Raw genomic sequence first — 16,541 nt, 5'->3', positions numbered from 1 at the left:
TACGGGCCACCAAAAGTACTATGCTAAACTAGCAAAAAGGTACTATGGTCCCTTCCAAATTCTTAGGCCAATCAATGAGATGGCCTATCAACTCAAGTTGCCCAGTCACTGGGTCATACACAATGCTCTTCATGTGAGCCTATTAAAGCCTTACAAAGGAGAGCCACCTCAAGAACCTACTATTGAAGACCCACCGGAGATCGAGGAACAAGAAGAGGTACTGCAGCTTGAGTCCATTCTCCGACATGAAGACAAGGTACTAAGAGGCGGTAAGACTATCCGCCGACGATATCTTATTAAGTTTAAAAATTATCCTTTTGAAGATGCTAGAGGGATTAAAGGAATACAATTAAAGGATAACCTAAACCTTGTCAATGCTTACAATGCTTCCCAAGAGTAAGCAAATGTACAAATGTTAAAAATGAACAAAGTTTTTGTCTTATAAGTCTCTCTTTTTCTTTATTGTGCACAAAAATAAAGTAGTATGCATGCTTAGATCAAGTTTGCGGAGACGACGTCTCCCAAACACCAAGTAGAGCTTGTCACTCTACTATGGAAGAGTTATAGGACTAATGTGCAGACATGCTTGCGGCAGCCTTAGGCTCTCAAGCGCCAATTGGACTAGTCATCCATTGTGGAATGATGTCGTAGGGTAACATAGGGATCCTCTACCCGCTAAGAAAAGGACTCATGAATATGATTTATCTTCTCTACACCATAGTCGAGGACGACTATGATTTCAAGAGAGAGGTAATGTCATAATAATCAATATCGAATTCTCCTAAATGATTTGCTCATGTTAAACTGATCATTTAATATGGGGAAGTGCCAGGGGAGAAAAAGCTAGAATATTGTTTAAGCTAGCAGACCGGCCACAATAGGGATCCAAATGAGGGAAAATAGGGATCCAAAGGGGGGGCCATGTGCAAAAGAGCCATGCGCAACAATGGGCTAAAAAGACCCTAAAGTTCAGCCCATTAAGACTTCCAAAATGCTAAGGTTCCAAAATTCAGAGGTTGTGTCCAAAGGTCAACCCTAGGGGAAATTGGATGCTTTGTGTGTGACCAAAAAGTCTTTTCAAATCCCTACATAGGAGGGGGCGAGCCTTGGGAGTAGGGGATGAGAGAGAAAGTAGAGCTTGTCACTCTACTATGGAAGAATGATAGGACTAATGTGAAGACATGCTTGCGGCAGCTTAGGCTCTCAAGTGCCAAATGGACTAGTCATCCATTCTAGAACGATGTCGTAGGGTAACATAGGGATCCTCTAGCCGCTAGCAAAAGGACTAATGAATATGGCTTATCTTCTCTACCCCATAGTCGAGGACGACTATGATTTCAAGAGAGAGGTAATGTCATAATAACTAATATCTAATTCTCCTAAATGATTTTCTCATGTTAAACTCATCATTTAATATGGGGAAGTGCCAGGGGAGAAAAGTTAGAATATTGGTTAAGGTGGCAGACCGGCCACAATAGGGATCCAAAGGAGGGAAAATAGAGATCCAAAGGGGGGGCCATCTGCAAAAGAGCTATGTGAAACAATGGGCTCCAAAGACCTTAGGGTTCAGCCCATTAAGAGTTTCAAAATGCTAAGGTTCCAAAATTCAAAGGTTGTGTCGAAAGGTCAAAAGCCTAGGGAAATTGGATGCTTTATGTATGACCCAAAAGTCTTCTCAAGGCCTACAAAGGAGGGGGCGAGCCCAAGAAGTAGGGGATGAGAGAGAAACTCACACATACACACACAAGCTTCCTTTGTACACAAGGAGAAAGAGGGACACATGTCAGCTTCCTAGGCCAGATGCCCACAAGGTGTACTCAAATCCTATTGGATGGCCATGGAGGTGAACCAATGAGAATTAGGCTAGAGTAAATGTAGTTTAATTAATTTAAAAACACTTAATAAAAGAACCAATAGGAATTAAGCTCTCTAGAAGACTATTGGACAGTCTCCCAAGGGGTCCAATGAGCATTCAACAACCCAATGGCTTGCCTAATTCCTATTGGCCAAGAGGCAAAGGGGTCCAATGAGAGTTTATTTGAATTAATTAATTACCTAAAGCTCTTACAAAAGGGAAAAGGGGGACACATGTCAGAAGGCTATCATTTATGTTGCTTAATTTCCATTGGCTTAGCCTGAGGAGGTCCAATAGGGTTGTAGCATGAGCAATTAGCAAGGGGGGTCGACCGAGAGAGGGGGGGCTGATTTTCTCAAGGCATTATTCTCTTACACACTCACACAATCTCATGTGTGGAGCAAGAAGATTCTCTCTCTCTTCTCAAGCTTTAATGGAAAGCTTACCACCTACTCCAAGCTTGTGAGAAGGGAGGCCTACACCAATAACTCTTGGCTTTGTGATGCAAATCCAACCAAGATACAAGCTTCAATGCATGCTCATCTCCTCTACCATGCTAATTACTAAGCTAAGCTATGCTAATATGAGTGATTATGTGAGGAGATGTACATCTTTCTCGTAAGACGACTACTTCTTCCTCTCAATCTACTCTCATACCCCGCTAGCTCTCACCATCTTCGAAGGTGTGTGAGGTCTTGGGTCTGAGACCGTGAGGGAATTGATGTCGTGTTTTATAAGTGTTTTGCTTAGTGCTTGAAGCTTCCATCTTTATTGCGCTAGCCAATATTGAAGGAACACAAAGAATTGTATTGTAAAACGTCTCTCTTCATAGGAGAAACCATAATACAAAGCCTTTTGGAGGGGGGACTAGCTCCATGTAAATCCGGTCCTCAACTGTTGTTCATAGCTTATTTCTCTCTCTTTTGAAGTATTGTTCATGCTATCTAACTAGGTGTTATGTTGTTTGTTGCTCTTTCCACCCAAGCACTCTTGTTATTCTCATTAGGAATCTATTCTAATGAAATGCTCACTATGTTTATGTTATTTTCCGCTACACACAAGTTACTAGACCATTAAATGTTACACAATGTGTCTCTATATAGGCATATACAAAGAGATAGCATTTTGACACATGAGCATAAGATGTGGATGTGTATACACAAACACAAGTGGATAATCTTTACACATGGGTTGTAAGACGTTATTCATATGGGTTATTGACACATGACTTTTCTAAGTGGAAGAGATTGTTCACAAAAGAGATGCAATAAAAGCCCACGTCTGAACAATGGAAAGGTGGAGTTAACATTGTGGAGGATTAAGCAATGTGTCATTGTACACTTAGAACTGTGCCACTTGTATAACTATTGAAGCAATCTCCTAGTTTTATGCTAAGCACATGTAGTGCTATATATAAATGATTGTAAGCTTTCTCATTTGTTAGAGAATCTTTACCTAATTCAAGTTTAGTTTTGATCATCTCTCTCTCTCTCATTGTCTTGAATAAAGTGACTAATTATGAAGTTTAAGTGTTGTTTTAGTTCACCTTAGTATGTAAGTTGTCATTGAGTTGCAAACCAAATTCCAACACGTTGACCACCCAATACCCTTTGATTTTCTTCTACAAAAACTTTTGACACACATTTGAATCATAAAAATGAGTTCCCATGATAAAATTCATATAAGTGGAGCTTCAAGTAATGCACTCATTGCGTGCACTGCATACTAGCACTTATGATGGGCAATTGTATAGACATGTTGTCCATGTGGACCAAAAGGATAACGTAAGCACAAAACACAAAAAATAAAAAGCCTTTCAAAACATCTTAAGTGTATAAGTGAAGGGTGAGTTTAGAAAATGAAAAGACCTATGAAGGTGGAAAGTCAAAAGACTTTTTGTGTCCATATAAAGAGGTGATCTACTCCATGTTGGTCCATTTGTGTTTTCTCTCCTTTATTTTTCCTTTAGTGTTTTCTTCTCTTTAAAGTGTCCTTGCACTATGTATGTAGCTAATGAATATTTTTCTTTTGAAACCATTAGGAATACCTTATATCGTGTGCTTTAATAGTTTATTACCAATCAATAATAAAATCTTTTAAAGTAATAAATGACATTTTGAATTCTGGTTTGGCCGAAAAGGATAGTCATCACTAAGACCATGCCCTTTGGATAGTCAAAAAAGCATGTGATAAATACGAGCTCTTTGATTTTTAAGCTACACTGTAGAGGCAACCAAATACATGCATTAGAGGAGTAAGTGAGCAATCACAAATGAGAAATCTATAAATTGAGATACCTATCCACAAAAAAAATAAAGTGGATGAACTAGCTTACCTTTACATGATTTAGCTTATAGACCATTTATTTGGTTAGCAATAACAACAATATAGTAATAACAAATGGTGTGAAGGATTTTTGTTTTGAAGAATTCACCTCATATACACAATGATTGTGTGGAGGATTTCTATTTTGAAGAATTCACCTCAGAGTCTAGATTTGTTATGACTTCTTCTTGCAAAGAGTGCAGTCATTGTCGATCTATGCGTGCAATCATTGAAGTAAAACCCTGAAAAATGGCCTTGGCCTAGCAACTTGTGGAGTCTCACAAAATGAAGCTTCCTTTCCATTATTTCTTGCAGGAGTAGAGGTATAGCTGTATCTTGGTCTCCTTGCCAGATGTGAATCATGCCCTGGTAAGAGTGTTTGATTAGTTCCTTGGCTTCAAAGCCCCAGGGAGTTGTAAGAAGTTGAAAATCTTTTGCAAGGCCATAACCATTTGTCCAACCCCCTACGGACATTGATCGATCTCTGCATATTTCAAGCATATGAAGGAAAATCCCCGAAAAAAAACCTTAATCAAACATATTCAAGTAGCATGAAAAGGATGTCAAAGTATGCAACTGTAAACACCAAGCTCAAACTCCATTTTGTATGCAAATGATCTACAATGTGAGGCTAAAATTGCTTTTGGTGGTACTTTGATGGCATAGTTTCAATTGGAGGACATGTGTGAATGGTAAGGGTGATGCGAGTACTAAAGTCAGCAGATGCAAGCCTCAACACTAAATAACACCTATATTTAAGAGGGGGAGGCAATGGGATCAAAGGCGGAGAAGCTCACACACGAAACCAGAGGAGATCGCAGCCGTAACAGTCAAATAAAAAACTAAACCTAGACGGGCACTAAACTTGGACAACATGGGAAATGCATATCACCTCACAATATAAGGCCATAAAAACGACTAGGCATACATGATGCATGCATGGGTGAGGTGGTTAGCCTATGCGACCCTCAACCTGGACTACAAGGCCACCGGTTCAAAACCCAACAACGTGCTTCGTTTTTCCCGCTGGCCGAGTTTACTGCGCCTCGTTTTTTGTGCGGCCGTGTTGAGTGCGCCTTGAGATCCTGCCCCTCAACCCGGATCGTCGATCCCATTACTCCACCCCGCATTTAATATGGGTGTCACTTAGTGCCAAGGAGATGCAAGCTCTTACATCTTACATTAGTATTGCTAATCCAAAAAAGAAGTATAAAATAATTAAATAAACTAGAGTGCTTCGTTAGCCGCATTTGTATTGAATCGAAGTGAAGGTTGTCACCTTAAGGTAATAGGATTTGTGGAAAACAAAGCACAATCTCTCTCTCTCTCTCTCTCTCTTCTCTTCAGCACATCCAATAATTATTGCACTCCAGGTAACAACATTTATCACTGGCAACCGTTGCAATAGCATGTGAGCATCCTCTAGACTCCTGCAACTTGGGTACATATTTATAAATGTGGTACATATATGGAAATCACATTCATGCCCTTTGTCGGTTACGTGTTCATGAATCGACTCCATGTTTTAAAGCAACAAGGTTGGTACAAGCCTTGGTCAGAGAAATGAATGTAACCCTATCTGACACTATTCCTCTCTGCACCATCCCTTCAAATAGTTGAAGAGCCTCCTCACCTTGTCTATTATGTGCATAACCGGAAATCAAGGCACTCCATGACACATGATCTTTGTAAGGCAGTCTATGAAATATTGCACGAGCCATCTCCATGTTGCCACACTTGCCGTACATGTTTCCAAGAGCTGTTGAGCAGCAATCCATGCAATGAGCACACTGAGAAAGACAATTGTGCTTTCTCAACCGCAACACATGTGGCATATACATCGACCAAGGCAGTGCCAAGCAGGACATCTTTCTTCAACAGCCCTGCTCTTGTTGCACGCATCCCGCAATCAATGCATTCCTAGAGGTGACATTGCGAACAAGAAGCTCCTCAAGCACTTTTTGTGCTTTCTCAAGCGCACCACAATAGGCAGTGCCAAGCACGACATCCTCTTTCAATAGCCTCTAACTAACAATATAATGGAGAATATTTGTGCCCATATCGGCATCTTGTGTAGAGCCACATGCCTTCAAGATACATTCGTAAGTAATTGCATCTAGAGAGAGCCCCTCGCTTCGCTTCAACAATACCTTTTTGGCCGTGCTCTTGTTGCACACATCTCTCAAGAGGCGACATTTCCGGCCAGGAAGCTGCTCAAGTTCTTTTTGTGCTTTCTTAAGCACTTCACATTTGGCTTACATATCAACCAAGGCAGTGCCAAGCATGGCATCCTTTTTCAACAATCTCTGACTAACAATTTAATTGCGAATTTTTGTGCTCATATCAGTATCTTGTGTAGAGTCACGTGCCTTCAAGATACATACGTCGGTGATTGCATGTGGAAAGAGGCCCTCGTTTTGCATATATATCGACCAAGACAATGCAAAGCACGCTGCACAAGGAAAATCTTCGTATTAGTGTATTCCAAGAGTCCACACTCCAAAACGAAGCTCCTCGAGCTCTTGCATAGAGCAAGATGCCTTCAAGATGTAAGCATATCCTTCAAGAAGAAAGTATAGGTGACCAAATCTGGAGAGATACACTTGCTTTGCGTCTGCTGAAAGCATCCTAGAGCATGACATGCTTCCCCAAGAGCCCCGGACGAGGTATGGCCTCATTTATTCTCTCAACCATGTCAACGGCTTGTAGAAGGTCACATTCAAACTGAATTTGGAGAGATGCATTGCTGAAAACAACCTAGAGCTTTCTGTCGTGCGTATCCTGCAATGAGTGTATTCCAAGAGATGACATTCCGGCCGAAAAGCTCCTCAACCACTTTTTGTGCTTTCTCAAGCGCACCACATTTGGAAGGCAACACCAAGCACAACATCTTTTTTCAACAGCCGCTGACCAACAATACAATTGTGAATTTTTGTGCCCATATCAGCTTCTTGCGTACGTGATTGCATCTGGATAGAGGCTGCTGAAAACAAAATAGAGCTTTTTGGCCTTGCCCTTGTGGAGAAAATCATGAAATCAGTGCATTCCAAGAGTCCACACTCAGGACACGAATCTCCTCGAGCACTTGTGTAGAGCCACATGCCTTCAAGATAAAAGTATAAGTGACTGAATTGGAGCGATATACTTGCTTTGCATCCGCTGAAAACAACCTAGAGAATTTTGGCCATGCTCCTGTTGTACACATCCCGCAATCAGAGCATTCCAAGATGCCACATTCTGGACAGAAAGTTGCTCAACCACTTTTTGTGCTTTTTGAAGCACACCAACCACATTAGGCAGTGCCAAGCATGACATTCTTTTTCAACAGCCTCTGAGTAACAATACAATGGTGAATCTTTGTGCCTATATCAGTGCCATCTTGCACAGAAAGCAACATGTCTTCAAGATACATGTGTAGCTAATTGCATCTGGAGCGAGTCCCTCGCTTCGCTTCAACAAGAGATTTTTGGCCCTGCCCTTGTTGCATGCATCCCGCAATCAGTGCATTCCAAGAGGCGACATTCTGACGAAGAAGCTGCTCAAGCACTTTTTTGTGCTTTCTCATGCAGCTCACATTTGGCATACATATCGACCAAGGCAGTGCCAAGCACGACATCCTTTTGCAACAGCTTCTAACAAACAATATAATGGTGGAACTTTGTGCCCATATCAGCATCTTGCGTAGAGCCACATACCTTCAAGATGCATGCATAACTAATTGCATCCGGGGAGAGCTCCTCGTTTTTTTTCAACGAGAACTTTCTAGCCCTACTCTTGTTGCGCACATCCCGCAATCAGTGCATTTCAAGAGGCAACATTCCGTCCAAAAAGTTGCTCAAGCACTCTTTGTGCTTTCTCAAGCGCACCAGATTTGGCATCAACCAGTGCCAAGCAGAACATCATTTTTCAACAGCCTGCTCTTGTTGTGCACATCTTGCAATCAGTGCATTCCCAGAGGTAACATTACGGACAGGAAGCTCCTCAAGCACGTCTTTTTGTGCTTTCTCAAGCGCACCATAGTAGACAGTGTCAAACATGACATCCTTTTTCAACAGCCTCTAACTAACAACATAATGGTGAGTCTTTGTGCCCATATCAGCATCTCTCGTAGAGCCACATGCGTTCAAGATGCATGCATAGCCGATCGCATCTGGAGAGAGCCCCTCGCTTCACTTCAACAAGATCTTTCTGGCCTTGCTATTGTTGTGCACATCCCGTAATCAGTGCATTCCAAGAGGCGACATTCCAGCCAGGAAGCTGCTCAAGTTCTATTTGTGCTTTCTTAAGCACTCCACATTTGGCTTACATATCGACCAAGGGAGTACCAAGCATGATATCGTTTGGGTGGAGTGAGAAAGCGACGAGGTGAGAGAGAGAGAGAGAGAGAGAGAGAGAGAGAGAGAGAGAGAGAGAGAGAGAGAGAGAGAGAGAGAGAGAGAGAAAACGCACTAGGAAAGTCGCTATTTTCAACAATCACCAAGGCCACGTGGATTACTGAGAGGCCAGGGATTTCAAATTGGCTACTACGCTAACGAAGTAAAAATAAATACTAACTTATCTACATAATTTGTATGCATGTGTATAGTGCATTCAAACCTTCTATAGGTTAATCGAATGTGACTTATAAGGAGAGCATGACAAAGAGACGAGCGTGCACACGTGCGGGCACGTGTGCGTGTTTGTGTGTGTCCGTGTCCCATGTGCCCCCTTTACACTATATCACATAGACAACTTCAAATGGGATCTATGGCGGGGGGCGGATTCGGGCCGTCCGACCTCACATTTGTAAATTCGGGGATCTTTGACAATTCAGGGCAAAAAGTAGATTTTGGTAGGCGTGTACATCCGGGGTCGCTTCGCGCCCACGTCATGAACCCACTACCTCTTCGCAACAAGAAAGTGCTCTAACCACTACGTTTGCATGCATTCATTGAAATATAGGGGATTTGGGTGTGTCATTTGTAAATGCAGGTGGATTTGTGAATTCAAGGCAAATTTATGGATTTCAAGCCGCCTCCGCACCACCAAATCTGACAGCCAACCATCAATGTGCCCCTCATTTTTTCCCTCCACCCTTGATCTCATTTGAAGCTGCCTATGTGATATAGGGATGAGGCATGTGTCTTGAGTGAGCCCTACATACCCACCAAATGTTATGGTTAACAATGAGTATTTTAAGTATGTTTGTAGTACAAGACGAGCATTTACTATCATGTATTTTTTTGAATATACGATCTATAATGGGAGAAGGGAATCCGGCTCCCTCTCCCTGACATGTGGCGTGTTCACCTTGCCGGCCAGCTCCGGTTGTGTGCTCTACACTGTGCAAACCAACGCTCACTGCACTTATAGAGAGCCAGCGGCCATACTGGTCATAGTAGAAATCAAGAAAGACTCTCCTGATTTTCACATGATGATTAGGGATGAGAATGAAGATGTAGAGAAATGCACTCACAATTGTGAGTATAGCTTATAATAGGGAAAGATCCAAAGAAATGTACTCACATAAACAAATTGCATAATAGTTGACACAATCATGGATATATATCAATGCTTGCCAATGAAAAGGAGTTCAGTCAAGAGAAGGTGCGTTTGTGCTTACTTGAGGAAAAACTCCAAAATATGAGGGTCGCTTAGAGCCTTAGTATCAGATGGAGAGAGCGTTCTTAGGAAGGCATTTGGTATCCATTCTTTCTCAAGTAGCCTTTTGCAAAATTCGCCCACATGTTGCCTAAACTCAGCAAAAGGCGCCCTCTTGGCCTCAAAGTACAACTCTCGGAGTGCCCTCCAGGAAAACCCTGCTTTGATAGCTTGCACTTCTTCTGATGTAAAAATCTGTAGAAAAAATGTGTGCGTGTGTGTGTGTGTGTGTGAGAGAGAGAGAGAGAGAGAGAGCTTTTGCACAAAAATGGATTATATTTGGTTTGTAGAATGCACAAGTAGCCTTGATTTATGTGTGTGCATGTTTGTGTGTTCTCTCTCTCTAAATTTTAATTTTGAAGGTGAGAAAACCTACAATACGTAGAAAATTTTAGAGAAATTTAGTATAAAAACCTTAAATATAGTTAGTTTATCTCTATTATTTCTCACATGCGGAGTTCTCAAGTTTTTCTCATCAATTAGGCAACATTAGGGAAATGGTTGAGCACTCACACCTTCCATTCAAAGTTTGCAGGAGGTGCCCAAAGGGCAATGCCAGCGAGACGATGGGGGATGTATCGAGCTGCGGCCCAACAATAGATGCAACCAAGAGAATAGCCAAGAAGCCAGATTTGAGGACCCATGCAAAGTTGGTCCACCACAAAGACAATGTCATATGTGAAATTCTCTAGAGTTTGAGATGGGTTTGGATCACTCGCCCCATAGCCAGGCCTATCAATTGCCACTAGTCTCACTCCAAACTCCAATAACACTGCCCTTGATACACCTACACAATGTCATGAATACTTGTGAGAAATGCAAAGAAGTTAGCACCCAATCAAAGTGACGACCAAGAGCATAGTGAGAAAGAAGCGTAGCTCAGTTGGATGAGCCTTTGTGATGTAACCCCAAGGTTGAGGGTTTGAGGCTCATGGGCTGCGTTCGATGGGTGTTACCAGCTTCTCCATTGGGGGAGTTGTTCCCACTTATGGCCCCTTTGTGGGTGTGATGTTTATAGCAAGTCCGTTTGTGAATACACAAGCATGTATAAAGTTCTCCCGACTAACGAGAGACTTGAGAGTCGTTAATATTTCGACTCCTAACATCAATGCCCAACTAAAGCCTTGTAAGAAGAAACTCAACAACTTTTTCACAAATTTACCTTTTAAATCAATTTTAAATTTAACCATTAGTCTGATTCTCTTTTGATAGAATAGGATCCTATGTGACTTGGCAAAAGATGGGTAGCACCGCTTTCCTCCAAGAGAAAAGACTTTGCGAGGAAGGGGAAAGACTTGGTTTCCTGTCCTTGATAATCCAGTTAGTCCATCAAAATGGAATGCCAAGTCAATCTTACAGGTCAATCTTGGTATTACCTAATTGGACTTTTCATGAGGAATCTCATCCAATTTTCAGATTTCAGTTTTGACCAAATCTGCAAAATCCCCGCCAAAATGATGCTTTTTTTCTTGAGTGCCTCTAAACTGGCGCATTTTTCTTGATGTCCAAAAATGCAGTATCTGGTGCATTCACAGACAATGCAATCATCAATGGCTTAACTCACAATGCAATCATCATCGATTTTTTCAACAACAACCTTGAGATGTGACCATGGCTCTGTTTTTCCATCTCCTCTTTTGTGTGAGCATACCTAGGAGCATCAATACAAGCTTATCTTATCCTCATTCTTGGAGTTTCTTAAAAAGGATGAGAATGTCTTTGAGAGCATCACATAACCCTTGCTTCACCTTCATTTGGCCTACTACTTGCTTATCTATCAGTCTTGATGTTTGTAAAGAATTCTCTCTCTCTCTCTCTCTCTCTCTCTCTCTCTCTCTCTCTCTCTCTCTCTCTCTCTCTGTGTGGGAGCTAGCTACCTGGCATGGCGAACAAACGAGAAGAGAAAGCTCCATGAAGCACCAGCAGAGAGCGCGTGGCGGTATCCTGCGTGCAACCCATTTCTTGGTAGGCAATGCGCCTCCCGTCCTCCAGCCACACAAATGCCACCGTCTCCTGCGCCATCCCCCAGAGAGAGAGAGAGAGAGAGAGAGAGAGAGGGAGAGGTTATGTGGACTCGTGGAGCTTCTTTCACATTCACCCCGCATTCTCTCCTCTTCAATTCAGTCTACCGTTCACACTGCTTGTGTTTTGTGGTACTTTTCTACCCCTCTAACACTATATCACACGGGCGTGGCAACTCAACTCGGAGTACATTCGCAGAGACAAAGTTTCATAAAAACAAGGTGAATCCTTCATTCCACCTACCCTTGTTTTCTCACTCAATGAAAGGGAGACTCTACGTGTGATATAGCTCCCCCAACACACGTATTGTCATCTCCTTGCCCCTCTCAGTGGGCACCACAATTTCATTCCATGCAGTATTTGCACCTTCTACCATAATCAGCAACAGATCACAGTATTTGCACCTTCTACCATAATCGGTAACAGATCACATGTTACAAATATTTAATGAAAGCAGCATGCATAGCACCTTTCAAGAGGAAGGTGCGAATGGAAGCAACTTGAGAGATAGAATAGGAAGGTCTAAAATGGCCTATCATTGCAAGTAACACACACACACACACACAACTCAATGCCATTTGATGATCACTCAAAGGAGTGTGAATGAGAAAATGAAATTTGTGACTTTGTGAGGTAAACTTAGTGGGTTTTCACTTTAATTGCGCAAAAAATCATCTTTCAAATTAAGCAACATGAGATGGTCATTGTGGGTGCATATTTTCTTATCAAAGTACTAACTTTCCCTCCTTTAGATGACAATATGTTGGCAGAGCTTTAGGATCCAAAGGCTGGGAAAGAAGAAGAAGCACGAGCAGACAAAGCAGATAATAAATGAGAGGGAGATTGGAAAAACAAAAGAGAGTCGTATTAACCAAAGCTTACCTTATGGTATCTGGCCACCACTATTTGCATGCAACTTCTACCACCTCAATTGATGCATGGTTTAAGGGTTTGATCCTATGTCATGGCTACACTTGATTATCCAACAATACCCACCTATCAAGTGTTATCCACATTTTGCTTTAATGACTTCATATTCACTTTCGACAAGTTGTGGGTAAGTTGTAGATGTTTCAAGTTGTCCTTAAAGTGATGCCTCTACATTCTTGAACTTTATCCTTCTATGAAGGCTTTGCTAAATGTGAGCTTTCACTATAGAAGTGGATCAAATGTGTATAGATGGGTGATTATGTTGGGCAATGAAGGGGGTCTTAACTCTTCATAGAGTCACAATCTAAGCCTTTTACAAAAATGAGATGCATTAATAATTGCATTAATCAATCTAGACATGTTGTTGATGGTTGCGCTCTAGATTCATGTATGCATGTAGGCTCCATGAGATTCAAAGATTTGTGTTCCTCCCCTAGTTGAAAAACTCATAGGTCCTCTTCATGTAGGTTGTCATCAATGCTTGACCTTGGGTTTGATGAGGTTCGTGTCCATGAGTACAAGAAATCACCAACTTTGAACATACATAGCACTGGTAAATCTTGAATCTCATACCTTCGTTCTAGATTCAATATGTCAGGTGTAATGGAAATGGCCTATGAACTTTGAGAATAGCAGAATTAAGAGAATTAGAGTGAGCATTTTTGTGAGATTACTTTGAGAACATGGGGGGTGAACTTAATTGATGGTAGCAACATAAACATAGTACTTAATTAACTTGGCAAGAACAATAATTTTGCAAGAGAGAGAGTATTAGAGAACATGACAATAGTTGAGGACCGGATTTACTTGGAGCCGGTCCCCCCTCCAAAAGGCCTTCATATTATAGAATCTCCCATCAAGGGAGACTTGGTACAATATAATTTTTGTGTTCCTTGTGACCTTAGTGATGCTATGAAGATGGAAAGCTTCATAGATCACAAGCATAACATAAACCTTGCAAAAAGCATTAACTATCCTAAGCTTCAGTCCCAACGCCTCAAACACCTTCGAAGGTGGAGAGAGCTAGAGGGGAGTGAGGGTAGGGGAGAGGAAGAATAATCATTCATAGAAATAGTTCCTTACTTATCGTCACTCTTCTTGCTTAGCATAGCATAATAGCATAGTAATGAAAGATAAAGAAGATGGCAAGCTTAAGCATTGAAGCATGGCTCTTGGTTGGATTTGCATTCCATAGCCAAGAGTGTTGGTGTAGGCTCTCCACTTCTTAACAAGCTTGGAGAAGGAGATGGAGCTCTTGCACTTTGCACATCCCATAATGAGTGTGTGTGTGTGTGTGTGTGTGTGGGAGAGTATAAACCCCCCCCCCCCCCACTCCTCTCAAGTTTGGTCCACCTCTCTCTCTCTCTCTCTCTCTCTCTCATATTATTTAATTATATCATTTGGACATGTATCCTCTTTTTCCTCTTTGAGAGAAAGAGCTTAATTATTTATTTTTATGCATCTAAATTCTCATTAGACCCCTTTAAAGCCTATCCAATATGATTCAAGTACATCATGAGCCTGGCCACATGTGGAGGATTTTGACATGTGTCTTTTATGCTTCTTAAGTGATTTGATTTTAATTCAACACTTCAAGCACTTAGTCAATTAAGCATGGAAACCATTTATGCCTGTAACATTTAATGGCCTAGTAACTTGTGTGTAGCGGAAAATAGCATGAACATAGTGAGCATATAGCATGAACAATAATTCAAAAGAGAGAGAAATTAAGCAATTGACAACAGTTGAGGACCGGATTTGCATGGAGCCAGTCCCCCCTCCAAAAGGCTTTGTATTATGGTTTCTCCTATCAAGAGAGACATTTTACAATACAATTCTTTGTGTTCCTTCAATACTAGCTAGTGCAATGAAGATGGAAACTTCATGCACTAAGAAACACTTATCAAACACAACATCAATTCCCTCACGGTCTCAGACCCAAGACTTCACACACCTTTGAAGATGGTGAGAGCTAGCAGGGTATGAGAGTAGTTTGAGAGGAAGAAGAAGTATTCTTACCAGAAAGATGTACATCTCCTCACATAATCACTCATATTAGCATAGCTTAGCTTAGTAATTAGCATGGTAGAGGAGATGAGCATGCATTGAAGCTTGGCTCTTGGTTGGATTTGCATCACAAAGCCAAGAGTTGTTGGTGTAGGCCTCCCTTCTAACAAGCTTGGAGTAGGTGGTAAGATTTCCATTAAAGCTTGAGAAGGAGAGAGAGTCTTCTTTGCTTCACACATGAGATTGTGTGAGTGTGTGTGTGATAATGCCTTGCAAAAATCAGCCCCCTCTCTCTCTTGGTCAACCCCCCTTGCTAAATGCTCATGCTACAGCCCTATTGGACCTCCCCAGGCCTAGCCAATGAAAATTAAGCAGCATAAGTGATAGCCTTCTGACATGTGTCCCCCTTTCCCCTTTTGTGAGAGCTTTAGGTAATTATTTAATTCAACTAAACTCTCATTGGACCCCTTTGCCTCTTGGCTAATAGGAATTAGGCAAGCCATTGGGCTGCTGAATGCTCATTGGACCCCTTGGGAGACTGTCCAATAGTCTTCTAGAGAGCTTAATTCTTATTGGTTCTTTTATTAAGTGTTTTTAAACTAATTAAACTAGATTTACTCTAGCTTAATTCTCATTGGTCCACCTCCAAGGCCATCCAATAGAAACTGAGTACACCTTGTGGGCATCTGGGCTAGGGAGCTGACATGTGTCCCTCATTCCCTTTGTGTAAAGGGAACTTGTGTGTGTGTGTGTGTGTGTGTGTGTGTGTGTGTGTGTGTGTGTGTGAATTTCTCTCTCATCTCCTACTTCTAGGGCTTGCCCCCTCCTATGTAGGGATGGTTGAAGACTTTTGGGACACACACAAAGCATCCAATTTCCCTAGGCTTTTGACCTTTGGACAAAACCTTTGAATTTTGGAACCTTAGCATTTTGGAAGTCTTAATGGACTGAACCTTAGGGTCTTTTAAGCCCATTGGTGCACATTTCTCTTTTGAAGATGACCCTCGTTTTTGGATCCTTATTTTCCCTCCTTTGGATCCCTAATGTGGCCGGTCTGCCAGCTTAACCAATATTCTAGCTTTTTCTCCCGTGGCACTTACCCATATTAAATGATTAGTTTAACATGAGAAAATCATTTAGGAGAATTAGATATTGATTATTATGACATTACCTCTCTCTTGAAATCATAGTCGTCCTCGACTATGGGGTAGCGAAGATAAAGCATATTCATTAGTCCTTTTTCCTAACAGGTAGAGGATCCCTATGTTACCCTACGACATTGTTCCAGAATGGACGACTAGTCCATTTGGCGCTTGAGAGCCTAAGCTGCCGCAAGCATGTCTGCACATTAGTCCTATCAATCTTCCATAGTAGAGTGACAAGCTCTACTTGGTGTTCGGGAGACGTTGTCTCTGCAAACTTGATCTAAGCATGCATACTACTTCACATTTGTGCACAATAAAGAAAAAGAGAGTCTTATAAGACAAAAACTTTGTTCATTTTTAACATTTGTACATTTGCTTACTGTTGGGAAGCATTGAAAAGGTTTAGGTTATCCTTTAATTGTATGCTTTGCATCCATTTAGCATCTTCAAAAGGACAATTCTTAAACTTAATAAGATATCGTCGGATAGTCTTACCGCCTCTTAGTACCTTGTCTTCATGTCGGAGAATGGACTCGGGCTGCAGCACCTCTTCTTGGTCCTCGATCTCCGGTGGGTCTTCATTAGTTGGTTCTTGAGGTGGCTCTCCTTTGTAAGGC

At 41.6% G+C, this 16,541-nt stretch overlaps 1 protein-coding gene across 1 annotated transcript; it reads right to left on the bottom strand.

Annotated features, from left to right (window-relative positions):
* Positions 1-4,111: 4,111 nt before the first annotated feature.
* On the bottom strand, positions 4,112-11,923 carry LOC147444890 (uncharacterized). Its single transcript, XM_086527960.1, has 4 exons — positions 11,698-11,923; positions 10,336-10,607; positions 9,783-10,015; positions 4,112-4,664 (listed from the first exon to the last, which is right to left on the bottom strand). Exons 1-4 carry the CDS (start codon positions 11,840-11,842, stop codon positions 4,340-4,342), a joined length of 975 nt encoding a protein of 324 aa, XP_086384086.1. The 5' UTR covers positions 11,843-11,923; the 3' UTR covers positions 4,112-4,339.
* Between the last annotated feature and the right edge of the window lie 4,618 nt (positions 11,924-16,541).

Source organism: Adiantum capillus-veneris, chromosome 13 (assembly GCF_014529385.1).
Source record: "Adiantum capillus-veneris isolate H3 chromosome 13, ASM1452938v2, whole genome shotgun sequence".
NCBI lineage: Eukaryota > Viridiplantae > Streptophyta > Polypodiopsida > Polypodiales > Pteridaceae > Adiantum > Adiantum capillus-veneris.
The sequence above is the reverse complement of the archived record's forward strand: the minus strand, read 5'-3'. Positions and strand labels throughout refer to the sequence as shown.